Source organism: Cydia fagiglandana, chromosome 2, assembly GCF_963556715.1.
Source record: "Cydia fagiglandana chromosome 2, ilCydFagi1.1, whole genome shotgun sequence".
NCBI classification, from domain to species: domain Eukaryota; kingdom Metazoa; phylum Arthropoda; class Insecta; order Lepidoptera; family Tortricidae; genus Cydia; species Cydia fagiglandana.
The window spans coordinates 22,657,938-22,680,209 of record NC_085933.1 but is presented as its reverse complement, the minus strand read 5'-3'; the positions used below and the strand labels follow the sequence as shown (position 1 = coordinate 22,680,209).

The following is a 22,272-nucleotide window of genomic DNA, read 5'->3' as shown; positions in this document are numbered from 1 at the left end:
TTTTGTGTTTAGCACTGATCAATGCTGTAATATTGTAAACCTTATGGTATTGACATAAGATTTAGTATTCACTGCCACTGGCCAGTGCTAACACGCAAAAAGTTAAAAGGCCTGTAGTGTCTGTTGTCTATAAAATACCAGGCAAAAGATTTATTCGTCTTAACCGAGCATTATTACATTTATTACTATGCCTATATTAAAATTGTGTAAGGTTACCATATGATTTTATATTTGCATCCAATGTAATAAGTTGATGAGTGAAGATATAAACGAGAACATTTTACGTACATATAAATTATTCCTGTGTATATCTCCAGTCAGGTAATATCATACACTTAGATAATCTTTTATACTGATAGTAGTAGGATCGGTAGGACGTATGGCAAATCTGGGAGTACTTATGTCGCTCGGAACATTCTCTGGAGGCTGCCGATAAAGTATAACTACTCTAATGAAGTACAACTTAGTATTTTTGTATGAAAAACTCTTGTAATATTAGCATTAGCACGTAGGTTTTCGCGGGCTGGGTTTTCCGCAAGTCGACGTCATAAATTGTAGCTATTTTGTGTAAAATTAGCATGTAATTTAATTTATCAAATCCGCCTAAAAATAAGAATACTACCGCGCTTATCTAAATCTCATCAATTGTAAATCTTATCCTAAAGATATGGTATCCACTTGAACTAACTTTCAAATGTAAGGTTTTGTCAAGCGCAGCAGTTTACAGATACCCATATCGGCACTACTTTGTAAAAATCTAGTATCTCACACTACTTACTCAAAGTTGAAAGGCAGTTAGTCTGTATGTATCCCATACATAAATACCGCTTTTTTCTTTAGATTGATAGAACAAGATACGACTTTTTTCACAATAGTGCCTATATGTAACGTCTTTGGCCATAAGGAAGGTATACATAGTCAGTAGGTGCTGTTTCAATGTGGTCTATCGGCAGCTTTCGAATTATCTGGGACTTCTGATAAAATAAACAGTATACATTACTGTATAACTGAAATAATTATCTATTTGTGATTAAGTATATTATTTTTGGTTTTTTTTCTTCAGTTTATAAAATTAAAATTATATAAATTTATGGCAGGAAAATATAATTTGCGTGTTTGCAAATTTGACACAACTATTGAGTTGCAGATACTTTTCTTAAGGGATTCACTTGGGTGCAATGTCTGATATTGGTTTGTCCACTAGTTTTCCCTAGCTTACGCCAAATTGTTTATCGAGTTGTCAAAGTTGTCGTCAAAGCCCATTTCATTTATTAAACATTTTAAAAACTTACAATTTTATGTTATTTAAATCCTCGCCCATGAATTTTGGTTAATTTATTGTAAATCTAAAGCATATATCAAGAAAACCCCAGATGTTTTGAACATTTTTATTTGAATAAAATTATTAAAATTTTCTACACAACTATTGCACTAACATTACAATGGATATGTCTTGAGTGAATAAAACAATAAATGCTGCAAGGTCGAGATCAGGCATCTGAGCGTCCAAGGTGGTCAAAAGTATCTGATGATCTACACATTGGTAATAGAGGCGTGTTCAGATATTTGTGAGCACCGTGGCTGCTTAGATATATCTGATAGCGGCTGTAGGTACATTATAAAGCTGTAAACAAGTGCAATATTGAATGAACAAGGTGATTGGTACATTTTGATAACATTATATTTACCTTGTAATTTAATCAATGTTTTTGAAAATAAGTAACAACACTGTCTTCTTATTTGTTGTTTTTGTGTCTTTAAGCGAAACTATTTCAATACCTATCTCTACTAGTAGCAAAATACAAAAATAATGATTTTACGTAGCTTTTACCTTCTACCGTATCATACAAGCTCTCTCATTACATGCTATAGTCCAAGCTCGAAATTATCGCTTAGGTTATGTTCACGTCACGTCTGGGCCGGATTTGTACTAATTATCAAAATACGTAAAATCCGCGCCAATTTTCGTGAAACTTTCTATACCTACAAACAAAATTGAAATTTAATTTCCAAGAGAATAGTGTTGCGACAGTCAGGGTCCAAATGATAACTTTTCATACATCGCACTATATTATGGGTAGTTTTGTTTTTAAATATTATAGGCAATTTCACAGCCTATTTTCAGTGTTACCCACGTATTACCCCTATAAATAATCTACATATAGGTATACACATACCATGAAAATGTTCGGAGCTCATAAAGGAAAAAAAACGTCACATTTCGTGTGCTTTACGTATACAAATACCTATATTCAATTGCGACTAATGTAGTTTAGGTATGAAATATGTTTAAGAACTTTGTCTCTACGTTAAGCCTCCTCCACACTCGTGCGCGAATCGCGGCGCGAAGCCGCGAACGCGAGTGTGGCGTCGATTTTCGCAGACAGCGAAATCGACTCCACACTCGCATTCGCGGCTTCGCCCGCGATTCACGCGCATAGTCTGGAGGGGGCTTTAGATGATAGCGTTTTGGGGCGGAGATTTAACACATTGACTGCTAGCGACCCGGGTTCTCTATTCGTAGACGATTTTCGTTACACGTTTTTCCCTACGCTCGTAGTGCGCAGCTCGCGCTGGCAGTGAATGTGTTAATTATCGGCCAATAATAATATAACTAGAGACTAAGAGCCACCACACACTAGCGTCTCCCGAGCGTCAGCTAGCTGCTGCTCGATGCAATGTTGGCGCAACTGCGCAGACGAGACGACGACGCTCAAAAGACGCTATTTCAATAATAGTGTGGGTCTCTCTAACAATGACTGAACTCAATTTTTGTTTTTATATTTAGATACAAGATAATAGAAGAAACTTGGTGCGCTGTTTTAATAAACAGTACACCATTAACTAGGAAGAAATAGTTGTTTTTGGCACTGCTAGATTAGCAATGAAAACATCAATTTAAATAGATTAATAAAAATATTAAAAAAAGAAATATGCAAGGTGCCGATAGCAAATAGTCGATTTCTGGTCTAAAATAGTTTGAATCGCCACCTTACTTAGAAATATGTTAACCAAGATAAAACAATTAAATAAAACCAGGCTAAAAATAATTAAAATGATTAAGTATATACTCGTAGTTAAAACATGCTTATTGACTAATTGTTAAAACTTAACATTGACATGCTAAAACTTAATACAAAAAATAATTGACATGCAGATTAACTTTGGCATTATTTAATTAATATTTAAATCTGTATTCATTTGTTCTAGTAGACTTATAAAATTTAATCATTTGAACTAAATACACATTAGTTTACGGACACGTATTATTAGGTATTATTTTCAATTCAAATACAAATAATTTAAATTATTGTTTATATCTAATATGTGTTAAGATACCACAAAATATAGGTACATAGTAATCTCTCTTGGTTTGGTTAGACTTTAGAGTAATATTTGATGGTACCTACCTAAACGTAGTAAACGTGTTCTAATAATTGAGATCTTTTTAGAACATAGCCTGAGATAACTTTTTAAATGCAGAAATTATATAATAAACACATATTGATGAGAGACATTGCGACTAATATAGGTATAACATTATGGATTCATTTTTGGTTAGGTTATAGGCCATTACATGCAACCAGAAGCTATTTTTAGTAAAGCATGTTAGACATGCGGGTAACATGTTAATATTATGTAATTTGCAACCTCATTGTCTGTGGTTTACTTCTTATAATAACCTCTATATTGGGTGATTTTGGGGTCGTGATCCATGTCAAAAATGTATTAAGATTAATTCAGAACAGGATTTCCCATGGGAGCGATATGAAAATCGTGTAAATATACCCCTGGACCGTTTCGTCTATTTCGAACCCTCAAGGTGAAATTTGATTTATTCCCCAATTTTGTGATTAATAGTCCCATGGGGACATTCGTTTAGTATGACAATCTAACACATTTTTTCCATACACGACGCCAAAATCACCCAGTATTTATAGTACTTAGACACAGACATATTTTCTCAGGACGGCCGATTAGTAAAAACTGCACTTGATAAAACATAATTTAGCACCTCAAGCGCTGTCTTTCGTAAGCATTTTATCCAATTTCAACTGCTCTAACTGCAACTGCCTCCTAATGGACCCCAACTGCGTGAGTATACTCACACTCTTACCCTCCTCATTTGGCAAACTCTTCAAAATGTTCTTCTGAACCACAGGCACCTTCCACTTATCGTCTACAACTTGCATCGCTTCGCTCAAGTCCGTGTTTTTCTGCACAGTCTTCACATTGACCGGCGAATGCCTTAACACTGGTATAGGATTATCGTTATCTTTAGGCTCGTATTTCGGACGGTCGTGGACTAGCGCCTCTACTACTACCTTACCTTTACTTAACCTAGCCTCTTTCTCACTGTTGTCTGTTAACCTAGATTCCCTGTCGTATCTCGCGAGGTATTTGGAAGCTAAGCATTCTGAGCTAGCGGTGTCTAGGCGAGAGCTGAGCATTTCTTTGGAAGGATTAAGGTTTTTTCTTAGATAGCTGTCGACATCGTAGTTTGGTGAGAATATAGAGTTATCTGGTATGTTGGTGGAGAAGTGTTTTTTCTCCTTGGCCTTGTGGACCGAGGGGCAGTAGAAGGGTATCTTGGAGGGTTTAGCGGGTCCGTCGCTGTGTGAGGTGTGCGTGTGTGTGCGCGCGCGGAATAGCGTTTGTTTCTCTAAATCTATTTCTTTTTGTAGCGCCGTTCGCTTCTTTTCGTAGTCTGTTGCGTTTTCTTTCATCTGAAAAGAGAATAACATGTTTTATGAGACAGATTTAGCAAAGGTGGCACGAATTAATTGAACTAAATGGATAAAATTTATATCATCATCAGCTTTAATTTATATTTATGTTTAAAGTTCTTAGCTGAGCAAGGTTACTCCATCCGACGATGATTCCAATCTAACAGTGTTCCTTTGTATATGATTAGCATTTTCAGGGAAAAGTGTATCATTTACTTTTTACCGAAAATGCATTAAGTTTTGGTTTATTTCTACTCAAATTCACGAGGATTGTGGCTTTAAAAAGGAAAAAAAAGTCTCGGAAAAAATTATCACGCATTTCGTCATGCATTTTGTTCGGACCGTTTGTATGAAAAACTGGGGGCACTTTTCTTTGTTGTAATTAATAGTCCTCGAGAGTGTCGAAATAACCCAAGACTTGTTAGTTTTCGAAAAAGTAAATGGTACATTTTTTTCTGAAAACCCTCGATATGTCTTTCTATAAATAAAAAAATTGCATGTACAGTGGCGTTCAAAATTGCATGGATAGATGTCGACCGTAATTCCTTAATATTAGGGTTGAAACATCTTCATGCACTTTTGATCGCCAGTTCAGATGTACAGTCGCCATCAGATATATCGGAGCGGCCAAGGCGCTCACAAATATCTGACCACGCCTCTATTGTCAAGGCGCTAGAGTGCGTGTTCAGATATTGTGAACACCTTGACCGCTCCGATATATCTGATGGCGACTGTACATACCTGGTGTTGTTGTGCGTTGTGCCTGTTGAGCTCTAGCTCCTGAGCGCCGCGCAGCATGCGGAGCTGCTCCTCCAGCCGACGCATCTCCGCCGCCTCTAGCAGTCTGCAACACAGTTTTCAAGTTGTCTGTCGTTGTTTGGAATCGGTTAACCGATTTGTTGCGTGTTCCATTTTCGAAAACTTTTGGCTGTGGCGCGGAACAATCATTTCATGACACGGCAGCCATGCCATGCGCCATAGAATATGATGACACGCCTCCCGTGTCATACGCCACACGTAAAAAACATTCATGACACGGCAGGCGTGTCATCAGCACCGAATCGGTTAAGGCTACATTGGACAGGCAATTCCCTCCGCACACATATTATGAGAAGACGGGAACATTTGATACTCCCCTTGACGACGCTCGTGAGTCCAGGGCCTAAGGGTTTATTTAGACGGTGCGAGAATTTGCTCGAATGCGAGTTTCATTACATTGCGTTATTTGATTGGTCGGCTGTGTTGTTGTGACTAGAGATGCACCGGATATTCGGTTACCATCCGGTATCCGGCCCTTATGTTACTATCCGGCCGGATACCGGAAAGTGCCCTACTATCCGGCCGGATATAGCATAGTAACTTTGCTTGATTTTGGAGTAGACAAAATGGTTTTAAGAAACAGTCACGGTCATAATCGTACTCGTTTATAATTTAACCTTTTGGCCGCCGGACCTAGTCCGCAAAGACGCTCACTCACACGCCAGAGCAAATTTTAAGTAAACAACTAATAAAAAGTTTAGGGATTGCAAATAGTGATATCGATATTTACAATATTATGGTAAAAATCTTTTTAATTTAGCTTTGTTCTTATCCTGTTTTAATTTCATTCCAAATTGCCAAAATTAAACATATGTTTTACACCCGAAAATGTTTAAAATATAGGGATTTAACATAAAAAACAACCACTAAACAATGTCGATTCAAGACGTGATATCGCCGCACTAGGCTGTACGAGAAGTCTTTTATACAAGACAACGGCGCCCATGGACTGCCCGCAATGCAGACCGACAAGGACTGTTTCCGCGCGGATCAAGTAATAATAGTCTCTAGGTCAACGGCGTAAGCGCTTGTCGGTACGTAAACTTTATTGGCGTAACGTTAAAGCTGCGCATCATGTGTCGATAAAGTCAATATACCGGAACTGTTTTAGTGAAAATTACACGTGGGTTGAATTTTTAATGAGTGAAGATATTATTCCGGAATTAGAATCTATCATTATAATTTCAGTTTGGTTTACATTAATCTATAGGTAAACTCTTATCAAAAAAACGTTCAACGACTTGTTACAAAAAAATTACACATTAACTTCAATGTTATAACAATAAAAGTAAAGTCTGATAAACAGGTATGTCCCTGTACCACACTTGTGCGAAGCGGTCGCTGCGGTGTATCCCTTCCCACTAAGCTATAAAATAACATCAATTATTTTTTTTATTTATCTCTTCTGCAATTAAATAGTCCACAATCTACAATGGCAAATTTACTTGTCTGACTCTACTTTATAGAGCTAAAGAAGCTACCTGAACTTTAAATATAGTTATGCCTATCTGACTTTCGTTCTACGTATTCTAGTAAGTAGTTACCTACTATTCGTTGAAAAAAATTGGCGATTAACAAGTGTTAAAATACTTAGATAAAATCATATTTCTGACTTTATATTTACTTTAAAAATTCCCATATCGAGTTAACATTCCCATCCCTAGCTGTCTTTTATACAAGACAACGGCGACGAGGAACATGAAAAATGTTGAAAATTGGAGCAATTTTTTTAAATGCCTTATTATAAAAGAAGGGATTTATATAGCGGCTTAAAAAGCAAATAAATGAAAAAACAAAGACCTTAAATATGAACACGAGTGTAAATGAAATTGCAATTTTTATTATTTTCACATTAACTCAGTGGTTGAATTTGTGTCTTGTATACAAGACGACGGCGCCAGCGTATCGTTCTATCGTTGTCTTCTATACCGGACAACGGCGGTCAAAGGGTTAAAATCATTAAAATCAATTTAAAAATTCCACTTACTTGCACGAGCATATATAAGGTATAATTACGCCGGCCGAATATTTGGCGGCCGGATACCGATATTCGGCCAAGAGTCAGGCCGAATATCCGGTATCCGGCCAATCAACTATCCGTTGCATCTCTAGTTGTAACCTCAATGGTCCGCAATGCAACTAAAATCGCATGCAAATTCGCGCGCCGTCTATATGAACCCTAACACATTAATTGCCACCCAGCCAAACAAAACATCCGCTCCAGGCCACAACAATTTCGTCAAATAAAGCAGCAGTACCACGATCCCGACTACCGGGTCGTCAGGCCTGGAAATGAAATCATAAAATACCCGATAGTCGGGTTTTCAGCACTGGTGCTAAGCGATTATGAGATTAATTATCTCAATGAAACCTTACTTTTCTCTCGCCTTCCTCTCCTCCCGAATACGCTGCTGCTCGAGTATCTGGTTCTTGAGCTCTTGCTGGTAGTACTGACGCTTAGCCGCGGCTTCCTGAAACAAACAGTAAGCCAACAGTTCAATTGCACTACAATGTCACAGTTATTGATAGTAGAAGAGGTGTAAAATGTATGAAAATGTCTTTAAATTCGTTTCCCAATGACCCTTTATGGCACTGTTATGTGGGGTGGGGCGAAAGCGGAATACATAATTATTATGTATCTGACATATTGGAGGTCAAGGCTTTAAGGCCAAGTGCCAATGTAATGCAGCATTACTCTTGTAGTACTTACATAGGCCCCGTGCATGAACTAGCAGGCAGCATACTTAGGACCCGTCAGATTTTTGGCGCGAGGCGTGAATGTTTCGTTTATGCTTCCGACGTAGCCCACAAGATGGCAGAACCTACTATGCACAAGGAAACGTACCGACGAAAACGGTAGAGAGTAGCACTTGCTTTGGCAATGTACATGTGCACATGTTTCCGATTCAGGCCACAAGATGGCAGACCCTCCAACGCGCACGGTCCCTATAGCATTAGTGGTACGCAACGCAAGGGATAATGTTACGCAGGAAGCCAGAGTAGTGGTGTACCTTTTCGGCCATGGCGTTCCGCTGCTGCACGGCGTCGGCGTCGAAGAATGATGGCTTGTAGCGCTCCCCGCTCGCTCGGTCTGGACGGCACAGCGACTCTGTAACACATAGTTATAGGTATTGTCTCATTTCAACCATAGACAGAGAGAATCATACATCTTTGTCTTACACTAGTACTGGCACCTAAAAGAAAAGGATGAGTATAGTTTTCCTAGTTCTTACTGACTGACAAATTGGTTTGACCAACAATACATAGAGACGTACAGAATGAAATTTTAACCATAAGTCATACTCTGCGTAGTGACTTTATAGTTCATAAGTAACTGAACAACTTTTATTATAACACAAATGCCGACATCGCGATAAAAATGTGGGCTATCCCATAGAAATCGTGGGCATCACATCAGCTGGCATGTATGAAAAAAATAATATTTTTTCGCAATTTTGATTTGTCCAATAAAGACACAACACAGAGAAACCTACCAATTAGTCCCCCATGCATGTTCAGTGGAAATTAATGGTTTTCAGTTAAAAAAACTAAAGAATTTTCTAAATCGGCCAAACCTAAGAAAAAACAAAGATCTTGCCGAGTTGAGACCCTTTTCAAAAGCCGGATAAAAACAGCTTTGACTGAAACTATAGTTCGTTTTTTTAGCATTAAATAAGGTAAACAATCTTGATGTGTCTTTTAATTGAAAACCACATTTTAAAAATAAGTTACGGCAAATATGTAACAATTGTGAATTTAATACGATCATTTATATTCTTCTGCTTTCAAAAGTAATAGTTACTGATTTTTAAAAAGCGTTTTTCAATTAAAAGACATGTCAAGGTCGCTTACCTTCTCTCAAGTTATTTCTAATGCAAAAAAAAAACGAACTATAAAAAGTTAATGTAAGTGGGTAAAAACTCACGCTCTAAATCGGGGAGGCTGCGGCGCTCGGGCGCCACCGTGCGCGGCGACAGCTCGCGCTCCGCCTGCGTCAGCGGACATGGAGACGGAGACGATAACTGAAATTAAACAAATACTCATCTCTAAAAGCGGCCAAGTGCGAGTCGGACTCGCCCATGAAGGGTTCCGTAGCAGCAAGTAACATAATAAAATTGCGGTTTACGATTTATGACGTAAGTATTAAAAAAAAACTACTTACTATAGTTCGTTTTTTTTAGCATTATAAAGAACTTGGAAGAAGGTAAGCGATTTTGGCATGTCTTTTAATTGAAAAACGCTTATTAAAAATGAGTAACTGTTATAAATGATCGTATTAGATTCATAATTGTTACATATTTGCCGTAACTTATTTTTAAAATGTGTTTTTCAATTAAAAGACACATTTAGATTGTTTACCTTATTTCTAATGCTAAAAAACACGAACTATAGATCGTTCAAACCGATTTTCGTTGGAAGTTTGCATGGTAATGTACATCGTATATTTTTTTTAGTTTTATCATTCTCTTATTTTAGAAGTTACACTCACATTTTACCACTTTGGAAGTGTCTCTCGCGCAAACTTGAGTTTCAGTTCTAAGTATGGGGGACCCCCAAAATTTATTGTATTTTTTTCTGTTTTTGTCTTAAAACCTTAATGCGGTTTAGTTTTTATAGTTTCGGAAAAAAGTGGCTGTGACATACGGACGGACGGACAGACAGACAGACATTCACACATGACTGTCAGTTTATAATAAAAAAACCCATGAGCAAGCTTACCCTGTAGAATTCAGCGTCGTCCGTCTGTACGGCTACCGAGAGAGGTCTGCCGGCCGTGGTTGTCTGCACACCGGTGTCTACTTTGCTGCAAAAGCAAGACACGTCGAAAAGATAACTTTAATTGTAAAAAAAATATTTACAGATTGATTGTATCCCATACCAGTTTCGTAAAAATACTCTGGCAAGCAACTTTAGAAAAATGTAGGCGCGAAGGATCGGACTGATGTACAAATTTTGAATTTTGCGCCTTTTTCTACTGACAAAATTGGCTTGCCACTATTGCCTAAAATATACCTAAGTATGTAGTTTCTCGGTAGGTATGTTTATTTGCCTTCCTAGTACAAAAACTCACCTAGTGAAAGTCTGCGTAGCACTGAACACAGTGTTGACGAACGCTCGCGGCCGCTCCGGACTGACTCTGTCCCGCTCTATGCGCTCTATCTCCCTCTCTCGTTCGCGTTCTTCTCGCTCCCTCTCCCGTTGCTCGCGCTCTCTTCTCTCTCGCTCCGCTTGTTCCTTCTCTTCTTGCTTCTTCTTCGCTTGCTGGAAATCAAAAGGTAAAAAATGATTTGTAAGTAATGATGGGTATAAAATGATCTGTAAGTATTAATTATTTGGCTTTCTCAAAATCGTTTCTCGACCTCTCTGTTATAGGTGACCAGTAACATGAGCCATCTCACCTGGTCACTGCTGCTGGCGCAGTTTCCTAAGGGCGTTCCTTCTGCGTTCATACTCTCTTAGGCCCAGGAGTTGAATGCCTGACGCTCTCTCATTAACTTTTCGATAAACAACCATAATACAAGAAGCTCACCTGATCTAGGTATTCCCTGTACTGTTCCTCCGGCGTTCATACTCTTTCAGGCCCAGGAATTCAACGTCTGAGGCGCTCTCACGCGAACTTTTCGGTAAACAAGCATAATACAAGAAGCATCTCACCTGGTCGAGATATTCCCTGTACTGCTGCTGGCGCAGCTTCCTGAGGGTGTTTCTTCTTCGTTCATACTCCCCGAGTCCGAGTAACGCGTCGCCCGACGACCTCTCGCCCCGTATGAGGGGGTTGTTGGGGGAGTATTCACCCGCTTTTAGCATTACGGGGAGGCCTAGGTAGCGCTGTAACAAGATACGACTTTTGTTACTTCTATTACAGCAGATTATTACAAAATGCAAAGAATATTAATTTTGTATCAAGCAGAAACGTCGGCAAACGATACCACACAATATTTCAATATAAAGGGAAAGTGGAAACAGACCTGCCTTCCCTCTAACACCATGTAGTACGTAGTAAAAAACGGTTTACCTTTATTTTGCCGTCAATTTTTCTGCAGATTTTCGTTTCACAGAAAATGTTTCAAGTAATTTCAAATCGCAAAATAATCTTTACATAGAATATTTACTTTAAATAATTTTAGTTCGGATTAGTTACGTTTCACCAAAAATTTTAAACATTAGTTTTGTTTCAAGAACAATTTGTTCATGTAATCTCATTTCACAGAATCATCGATCTGTAGAAAAGTCACTTCTTATAAATACAGTTCACCAAAATTTAATATACAGAATAGTCATTTAGTCGAATTTTATTTACTTAGTCGTTAATTTAACGCAATCTGCTTCTCTGGAAGGAATTCGTTTTTAGGGGTTGCCGTTCTACTCGTAACCTAACCCACTTTTCTGGCAACAGTTCGTTTTCTGGGGGGTCGCAGTTCTAATCTAACCTAACCCACTTTTCTGGCAACAGTTCGTTTTCTTGGGGGTCGCAGTTCTAACCTAACCTAACCCACTTTTCTGGCAACAGTTCGTTTCCTTGGGGGTCGCAGTTCTAACCTAACCTAACTCACTTTTCTGGCAGCAGTTCGTTTTCTTGGGGGTCGCAGTTCTAACCTAACCTAACCCACTTTTCTGGCAACAGTTCGTTTTCTTGGGGGTCGCAGTTCTAACCTAACCTAACCCACTTTTCCAGCAAGGGTTCGTTTTCTTTGAGGTTGCAGCTCTAAAGTAACCTAAACTCCTTTTTTAGCAATTTCAATGAATACTAAGAGTATATGAAAGGTAATTTTGTAAAATAATAATTGTGGAAATTAATATTCTGTGTCGCACAAATAATATTCAATGAATAATAATTCTAAAGTAAGTCTTTTATTTTATTTAAAAATCTTTGAATAAATATTCTGAAGTTTAATCAAGTTACAAAATATGTTTCTTTGAAATGAATAATCGAAGAAACAGAATTAATTGTAATAAAAATCTGCGATTCGATTATTCTATGAATAATTTTCTGTATAACAAAATTCTGCAAAAAATTTGGCGATAAAATAAGGGTACACCGTAAAAAACACACATCATCATAAAACAGGAAAAACAAATCACAATCGAGGCAGTAAGTTTTCCAACATTTCCTTAATCTCTATGTATTGCAAACAAATTGTTCCACCGATCATGTTAGGTGTTTAGAGTTCCATAAGGACTCAATCAAAAAGGAAAAAGCCAATTTATATTAGCGTGTTGCTGTAACAATTAATATGATCATGAGAAGAGAGAGATGGCGGGAGATACTGCAAAGGAGGGTTCAAAGTTCCCCATGATTACGACTACTCTGCCAAGAGCATGCGACGAAAAAGAGAGGGTTTTTAACTGTCCGTTGACAAACTGGGCTGGGACTATATATAAGTTGTTTTTAGGGAGACCATAAGCAACACAAGACACAAGCAGAACATGCCACAGACAAGCACCCGGCACGGCTACCGTGATTCAGTCTGTACGGCGCGAGCCAGGAAAGACCACGAGGAGGTCTTGCTAAGGAGTTATTGTAACTCACAAGCGGTATTGCACCTTTAAGTCTAAGGAGAGATTATGTCTCTTTGTGTGTTATACCGCTTGTACAATGGGCTGTGCTCTGAAGAACTATTTGACATGATGCCAACTGCCGCTTTCTATCACCGCACCGCTCGCCGTCGGCAGGGTGTTCATCCTCACACCCTAGAACCTAAATGGTCGCGTACTGTGCGATTTAAGAGGAATTTCCTCCCGCGGACGCTCCGGCTGTGGAATGAGCTCCCTTCCGAGGTTTTCCCGAGGGTCTACAGTATGGGGTTCTTCAAAAAAGGAGAGTACAGGTTTTTAAAAGGTCGGCAACGCGCACGTAACAGCTCTGGAGTTGCAGGCGTCCATAGGCTACGGTGACTGCTTACCATCAGGCGGGCCGTATGCTTGTTTGCCACTGATGTGGTATTAAAAAAAAGGTGGTGGGTAATGTCCGTTGTAAACAAGTAGGTACTTCATTCCGGATTTATTCTCAGTCGACGTAGCGTTGCGCTTGTACAGTGATCTGCATAACCCACTGGTTACTCGTGCGCGATGGCTCGCGTTTGAGCAGTAATTGCTAATGAAATTCCTGAAGCAGCGAGCCGCAACGAGACTGACGGCTCTATTAGGTGTCGTTCGTTACCGCTCATGTAATTAGAGACCAACACGCTTTAGTTTATAACGATTGGTGGTAGTGGTAGAGAATTAGTATCAAGCCTACATCGGCCATACCGCTGCTGGATAAGTACAGCAAATAAGGCCACTGGCACTGGCTAAGCCCAAACGGCGCGGGGCAAATTAAGGCCTTCATATATTTTGTCGAGACTTGATTTGCCGCTCGCTGCGCCGGTCGCCGCTTGCGTCCAGACATATATGATGGTCGTTTTTGTCTACTGACAGCGTGATAAAACAGTCTACGTCACTTTCTATCCCGCGGAGTTAAAGAGTGACAGTTATTTTATCACGTGGATAAAGCGACCCATAATACGCCTGCAGTACGAAAGGAGTAGGTACAATCGCGATTTTAAAGATGTTTGCTTGAATTAGAACCCCTCAGGTGATAGCAGACACACGCGCGTGTGAAATCGCGCGCGACGCCGTAATTGATCAATTAGCCGTACGGACACTACGGACTAGCGTGCTGCGAATATTGATGGACAGTTTACATTCACACGCTTTACCTAATATGTAGGTTTATATAACAAATATGCATATCTAATCGTAAACGTAGGGGAATTTTAATGTAGAATTTCTGCTAAATCATCCTTTATTCATTTATTCCTCTAAACCTCCCTTACTTAACCGTGACCCCATTCTCCGATAGGATCGGCTCCGGCTCGGATGGCCTCAGTCATCGTCGATTGCCACCGCGACCATTGCACGCTACGCCCTATTTCGCAAAAGGGTTAGTTCGTCTACGCCAGCGGTTCTCAAACTTTTTTGGTGACGGAACCCTTTTGGAAAGCGAAGTATTTGACGGAACCCCAAATTAAATATTTTCGTTCGTCACTGTCGATCAGATATACCTATTGTTTTTTTCTTATTATTAGAAGTATTTTCGCAGAACCCCAACAGAGGCTTTGCGGAACCCTAGGGTTCCGCGGAACACACTTTGAGAATGGCTGGTCTACGCTAAGTTTGCATTGACTCGACAGTGACAGTGTATGGCAGCATTAGCAGCGCCATATAATTATGACGTACACCGAAAAAATACCCGAAATCATTAAGTAATTAAATAAAGAAATAAATTTTTATCCTAAAACCGATTTTGTTGTTACAAACCAACCTGTTGGCTGGTGTAACACCTTTCGCAAGTTCCAACTTTTGTGAAGAAATAAAATATATTGTTAGTAAGTACTGTCATACAAACATTTCTTTCGCCGTGGCTTTTGGCGTGCACAGTCTGGGACTTCCGTCCATCATATAAGTACGCCAGTCCGTCAGCACAGTCCGTCATATAAGTACGCCAACTGAAATGACTACAACTTTTTATGACCAAACTTGAAACTATCGAACTTAGATTCTCAAAACGCGAGCTATTTCCTTCGCACGGTTGTCAGTGATTACAAGTTCCAAGGCCCCAAGTTGGTATCACGCCATCTGTACACCGAACTGTAAGTGAGCTCTGCACGCTATGAGTTTTGCAAAACGGGGTAGGGCTAAGAGCTAGTGTCGAAATTAGGACGGTAATCGTGTTTTTTTAAGGACTTACACTTAATTCTTTGGCGTATGTTTTTGATGGTAATTGGTATAAAACTAGCTAGGGTACGCCCCAGGTACCGGTATTGTTATTTTAATTAAAATAAAATTATAAATTACAAAAATACAAAATCAGTATCTGCCTATCTGGGAACTCCTAGTTATCGCCATACAAAATCAGAAATTCAGAACCAGAAAGAAGAAAAGTCAGAAGGACAATAAGTGTGGGCAATAGTTCGTGTCTTAACCATGCAGGGGCTCTACCATGATGTCCTTATTGTGATTGTGTTTAGGCCCTAAGAATATGGATATCAGGGTAAGGCCCTTGGTCTGACAAGATGATATCATTTTCATCACGCATTTTAAAAGAAAAATAAAATGGAGAAGTGCATGCGTATAAATTATTTTTCCACTCTATCTTTAAAAGGGCTTGGCTGATTTCGTTGATTGTCGGTAGGTAAACAAACATTAATACTTTTTTTTCCGCGACGTGCGCTCGCATCGGTTTTTAGTACCCCATCCATCACGCAATTTTCATATCTCGTACAGACAATATATCAGGTAAGCTCCTATACTATTCGTTTAGGGTGGAAAAAGGGATGGTTACGCATTAATTTATTAAGTCGACTCATTTCGGTCAAGGTCGTACCTGCCATATTTCACATAGGTTAAAAACACGCATGACTTATGGCCGTAAGTAATGGGGAAATTTCCTGAAGGGAACCACTTAATACTGCTATTACGGTAAGAGGTTATGTGGTGAAGTTTTATAATTTCCGGGGTGAAAAATTACCCATGTGAGTGATGTGAGTAGTAGGTATTAATTTGTACATATCACGAAAATAGTATATGGGTTGACCCGAATTAACCGTACCCTTAAGTAATTGACTCCAAATGCAGACTGGACGAATAGGTAGGTACTACTGCTATAGTATTTTAATTCTAAAATTACGATGATGTGACTTTTTTGTGAATTAGAAAAGTTATTTCCATTTGTATGAACAATAAGATAAGCATTTTAAAAATAACAATCCTACACTTTTCAATAGATGCTTAACAATTTTAGCGTCTTATAGTTATGATATGAACAGACATCGTAAATTTTATAGTATTTTTCGTGCAGCGGAATTGGTAGATAATTCCAACTGAAATGGTAAATTAAGGTTAATCTTAACGTAATTAACGCTAATTAATCATTAGGGTTGAAATTGTTTATTCCAATACCGTTAACACCACTCCGCTGCACCGAAAATGCTATAAAATTTAAGATGTCTGGTTATGAATTAGGTATGATAGCGAACTTTTAGATTAAATTTTTTACCAAACAGAGTTTTAGGTGTGTTGCTGCCAGTACCTACTATCTACAATCTACAGCTTGTGACATAAATATACATCATGGGAATTTAAACACGACGTGTATATTAATATATTTTTGGCGAACCTCGCCGCACCTATCATGACATGAGTTATTCCATTTGCTTAGGCACTGTAGGCGAATCGAGCGCTACAGCCAACCAGTTTATAAATAAGTTATGCGGTCTATATGATATACGTAACAAAACTGTATAAATACCCAAATTATCCTGAGCTCTATGCAGCTATCTGTTAGAAGGAGACACGTGCATTTATGTAACATATCATAGTGAAAGGACAGCTTCCGTTCTGAGCTAGGTGAAACAACCCCGTTGCCTACATCATTTTATTCTAACTATAGTTTTATGTCAGTAGTTGTGATAATTTGTTAGATTTGTAAAATGCTTCACAAAGGTCTGCTTGTGCGTATAGGTAGTCAAGTGTAAAAACATGGGTGCACTCATCATACTCAAAAATATGTCCCATAGCTCTTATTTCTGAGTAAGTTGTATGGACCCATATTTTTACACTTGACTGTGCATGTAGGAAAAGCGGTGGCAACCTCGAAAAGCGTTTTTTGATCGGCAAGCAGTGGATGGGAAAAGGCCTGGACGTGGACGCAGTCCAATACGTTGATCTGATCAGATCCGCACCTCTGTTGACTCCACAGTTCACATGGCTCTCCCACACCGCCAGCGACAGAAACAGATGAAGAAAGATCGTCAGAGAGAAAGTAATAAAAGGGAGGTCACGACCCTCAATATTTAGGACTACGACGCAAGGAGGGAGGTACCTTAGGTACCTATATAAATAATAGCTCGGTAAGTGCTGCGAATTGACGCCCTGAAAACAATGGCGGGCGAGGCCGGGCGCGGGCGCGGCGATAACAGGACATTAGACAAATTAATTCCCTTATCTATGGCTATAATATAGTACAGCGGAAAGTTATAGCTGGGCTACGTTTACTGTAGTTTAGCAGCTAATATTTTTACCCATAATAAGTCACAGAACATTATTTATTGAAGAAGCCCTAGCAATATGCGCATTCGAATACCTATTTGGCAAATGTTACCTTTATGTATAAGGCAATTATAATATGTACTTATAACTTTTAAGATAACTTACATAGTTATAAGTATGTACTTTAATTTGGCTGTAAAACTACGATAACTTACATAGTTATAAGTTATAACTATGTAAGTTATCTTAAAAGTTAAAAGTATTCTTTGACGACCGGTCTGGCCTAGTGGGTAGTGACCCTGCCTGCGAAGCCGATGGTCCTAGGTTCGAATCCCAGTAAGGGCATTTATTTGTATGATGATACAGATATTTGTTCCTGAGCCATGGTTGTTTTCTATGTATTTAATTCCAGTATTTGTATATATATCGTTGTCTGAGTACCCACAACACAAGCCTTCTTGAGCTTACTGTGGGACTTGGTCAATCTGTGTAAGAATGTCCTATAATATTTATTATAACTGACTTACATAAAGGAAACATTTGCCAATTCGGCATTCAAAAGCGTATAGGTATTGCTAGGCTTTCCTGAATAATTTTTGTTAGTAGTAGTAGCAGTTGCACCGCCTACAATCTCTCTGCTTTGCCTTAAGAGGGCGTCGAGGAGGGTAAATTTTCAGATTCTGTCAAATTACCCCATTTCACACACAAATGCAGCTCACACACACTACCTCAATTTACTGGGACAGGTCAGTGACCCCTAATGTTTTTTTAAAGGTGCTGTTTCGAGTTTAGTGTTAACTACGGACCTTCTTTGAGGAATTTAAACTGTCAAAGCTTTCCTTTGTGAGAAGACAGAGAAAAATCACTTTTTATATATAGCTTTCCTTGTTTGTTCATGTCATGTCATAGGTATGTGACGTATTAGTTAATTAATTATTTTCGTTGTTGACTTTTATTTGTATTAAGATAGGTACAAACGGCGATGCTCTTAACTGTCCATCGGTGGACCTTATGCCTTTTGTAATAAGGTTTACGAACTGTCATTTAACAGTGTGGTCATGGGCGATGGTATGCGGTTTGTAAACATAGTCCGAATTTACCTACTCGAAAAAAGTGGACTATATCTAAAATGATCCCCTTATTAGTTATAGGGCTTGTAATATTTTTTTACAGCTAAAGACGCTTATTATATTTCACTTATAACTTAATTGATAATAAGGCTTTAAAAACCTCTAATAAAATTCAGGTACTACATATACTTGGTCAAGCAGATCTTGTCAGTAGAAAAAGGCGGCAAATTTGAAAAATGTAGGCGCGAAGGGATAGCGTCTCATAGAAAATTTAAATTTCGCGCCTTTTTCTACTGACAAGATTTGCTTGACCATCTACATGTACTACATTTATACTTTTGTAAGTCAGTAAGTGATGCTTATCGGGAAATCAAAGAACTCATAATTAGTAATTACCTATATAAAAATAATTAAATTTACTATTTCGTCTCACGTTCAATAAGGCCCGGGGCCGGGCCTTGTCACCCGCACAGACAGAGGGCCTTTTTAGCCCAAGTACAAGTTCAAGAATAACAGAGAATATAGTAAGTATAATTTAGTTCATTTATCTCAATTATACAATTTTCACACAGGTAAAATGTACATACATTTCAGCGTGTAGGTACTTATCATATAACGATCGTTTTTGTTATAAAAAAATATTTATTTATTACACTGTGCTAAACATGAGAACAATATGTTATAATCTAGTTCCTTTTTATCCTATTCAGTTCACATACATTGTTCGTGGGTAATAAGGCCTACAAAATTTCCCTTTAGGCCTTATTATCCTTTATCTGGAATTAATTACGCCTTAAATTTAAAATGGTATACAGGGTGGAAAGATAAGTCGGGCCCTGGAGGGAGCCTTAAATCCTTAAGAGTGCTATTACATTTCGGGGTTGAGCGAGTTTAGGTATTTTACGCGCTGCGGCAGGCCGTGCGAGCTCAGTATTCCGATCCCTTCTACCACACTCGCACTACAATGATGGATTAAACATTCTTGATCCTTCGCGAAGCATATTGAAATCAACCATAACAACACTAACTGTACTTAACTTATAAAGTCCTAAAACTGTTATTTGGTAAGTACGAAAATACTAAATGCAGTGCAAATGTACATAGGGGCTGTTCATAAATTACGTCGTCTATTTTTGACCCCCCCATCCCTCAAATCATCCAAAAATCATGCTTCGGATGACTCTGTTTCCTCCTACGTCATGCTACCATCATCCGATGTCCATGACCCCCTCCCCCCCTCCTCCCATTTGAAACGACGTAATTTATGAATAGCCCCATACTCGTACTTATGAACGTATATTACTCGAAAGAAATTATAGGTACTCGCTTATTTACAAGAAACAAGTTACAAGAAACTGAAGATACACAGGGTCTGATGATGGAGCTGGAAGGTGGCCACGGGTACCAGTCTATCATGTAACTAAACCACTTCGTGTTTGGGCTCGTTTGATTCGTCTAAACAAGATCTTTGACACTGAAGATACACAGGGTCTGATGATGGAGCTGGAAGGTGGTCACGGGTACCAGTCTCTCATGTAACTAAACAATTTCGTGTTTGGGCTCGTTTGATTCGTCTCAACAAGATCTTTGACACAAGACAGTACTCAGGGTCTGATGATGGAGCTGGAAGGTGGTCACGGGTACCAGTCTCTCATGTAACTAAACAATTTCGTGTTTGGGCTCGTTTGATTCGTCTCAACAAGATCTTTGACACAAGACAGTACTCAGGGTCTGATGATGGAGCTGGAAGGTGGTCACCATTACCAATCAACCATACAACTAAACCACATCGTGTTTAGGCTCGTTTTATTCATCTCAACAAGATCTTTGACACTATATAGGTGATACTCAGAGTCTGATGATGGAGCTGGAAGTTGGTTACCGGTACCAATCAACCATGCAACTAAACCACTTCATGTTTAGGCTCGTTTGACTAGTCTCAACAAGATCTTTGACACTAGGTGATACTCAGAGTCTGATGATGGAGCCGGAAGGTGGTCACCGGTACCAATCAACCATGCAACTAAACCACTTCATGTTTAGGCTCGTTTGATTAGTCTCAACAAGATCTTTGACACTAGGTGATACTCAGAGTCTGATGATGGAGCTGGAAGGTGGTCACCGGTACCAATCAACCATGCAACTAAACCACTTCGTGTTTAGGCTCGTTTGATTCGTCTCAACAAGATCTTTGACACTAGGTGATAAACCAAACACGAAGCCCAAACACGGAGCCCAAACACGAAGTGGTTCAGTTATGTGATAGACAGGTACCCGTCGCCACCTTCGAGCTCCATCATCAGATCCTGAGTACTTTCTTGTGTCAAAGATCTTGTTGAGATGAATAAAACGTGCCTAAACACGAAGTAGTTCAGTTACATGATAGACTGGTACCCATGGCCACCTTTCAGTTCCATAATCAAACCTTGTGTATCTTCAGTGTCAAAGATCTTGTTGAGACTAATCAAACGAGCCCAAACACGAAGTGGTTTAGTTGTATGGTTGATTGGTACCGGTGACCACCTTCCGGCTCCATCATCAGACCCTGAGTACTATCTTGTGTCAAAGATCTTGTTGAGACGAATAAAACGAGCCTAAACACGAAGTGGTTTCATTGCACGGTTGATTGGTACCGGTGACCACCTTCCGGCTCCATCATCAGACCCTGAGTACTATCTTGTGTCAAAGATCTTGTTGAGACGAATAAAACGAGCCTAAACACGAAGTGGTTTAGTTGCATGGTTGATTGGTACCGGTGACCACCTTCCGGCTCCATCATCAGACCCTGAGTACTATCTTGTGTCAAAGATCTTGTTGAGACGAATCAAACGAGCCCAAACACGAAGTGGTTTTGTTGCATGGTTGATTGGTACCGGTGACCACCTTCCGGCTCCATCATCAGACCCTGAGTATTATCTTGTGTCAAAGATCTTGTTGAGACGAATCAAACGAGCCCAAACACGAAATGGTTTAGTTGCATGGTTGATTAGTACCGGTGACCAAATTCCGGCTCCATCATCAGACCCTGAGTACTATCTTGTGTCAAAGATCTTGTTAAGACGAATAAAACGAGCCTAAACACGAAGTGGTTTAGTTGCATGGTTGATTGGTACCGGTGACCACCTTCCGGCTCCATCATCAGACCCTGAGTACTATCTTGTGTCAAAGATTTTGTTGAGACGAATCAAACGAGCCCAAACACGAATTGGTTTAGTTGCATGGTTGATTAGTACCGGTGACCACATTCCGGCTCCATCATCAGACCCTGAGTACTATCTTGTGTCAAAGATCTTGTTGAGACGAATCAAACGAGCCCAAACACGAAGTGGTTTTGTTGCATGGTTGATTGGTACCGGTGACCACCTTCCGGCTCCATCATCAGACCCTGAGTACTATCTTGTGTCAAAGATCTTGTTGAGACGAATCAAACGAGCCCAAACACGAAATGGTTTAGTTGCATGGTTGATTAGTACCGGTGACCAAATTCCGGCTCCATCATCAGACCCTGAGTACTATCTTGTGTCAAAGATCTTGTTAAGACGAATAAAACGAGCCTAAACACGAAGCGGTTTAGTTGCATGGTTGATTGGTACCGGTGACCACCTTCCGGCTCCATCATCAGACCC

General features: G+C 39.3%; 1 protein-coding gene across 2 annotated transcripts in view; it reads right to left on the bottom strand.

The window, feature by feature from the left end:
* Positions 1–2,914: 2,914 nt before the first annotated feature.
* LOC134678597 (trichohyalin-like) overlaps positions 2,915–22,272 on the bottom strand; it is a 53,979-nt gene continuing 34,621 nt past the window's right edge. Inside the window, exons 3-10 of one of the 2 annotated variants that reach the window (XM_063537228.1) lie at positions 11,202–11,375; positions 10,618–10,808; positions 10,266–10,350; positions 9,472–9,568; positions 8,558–8,655; positions 7,923–8,017; positions 5,469–5,571; positions 2,915–4,727 (exon numbers count right to left, since the gene is read on the bottom strand). In XM_063537228.1, the coding sequence (XP_063393298.1) occupies positions 4,017–4,727; positions 5,469–5,571; positions 7,923–8,017; positions 8,558–8,655; positions 9,472–9,568; positions 10,266–10,350; positions 10,618–10,808; positions 11,202–11,375 (1,554 nt within the window). In that variant the 3' untranslated portion in view covers positions 2,915–4,016. The remainder of the gene's footprint in view (positions 4,728–5,468; positions 5,572–7,922; positions 8,018–8,557; positions 8,656–9,471; positions 9,569–10,265; positions 10,351–10,617; positions 10,809–11,201; positions 11,376–22,272) is intronic. The other variant, XM_063537235.1, reaches the window with a different exon arrangement.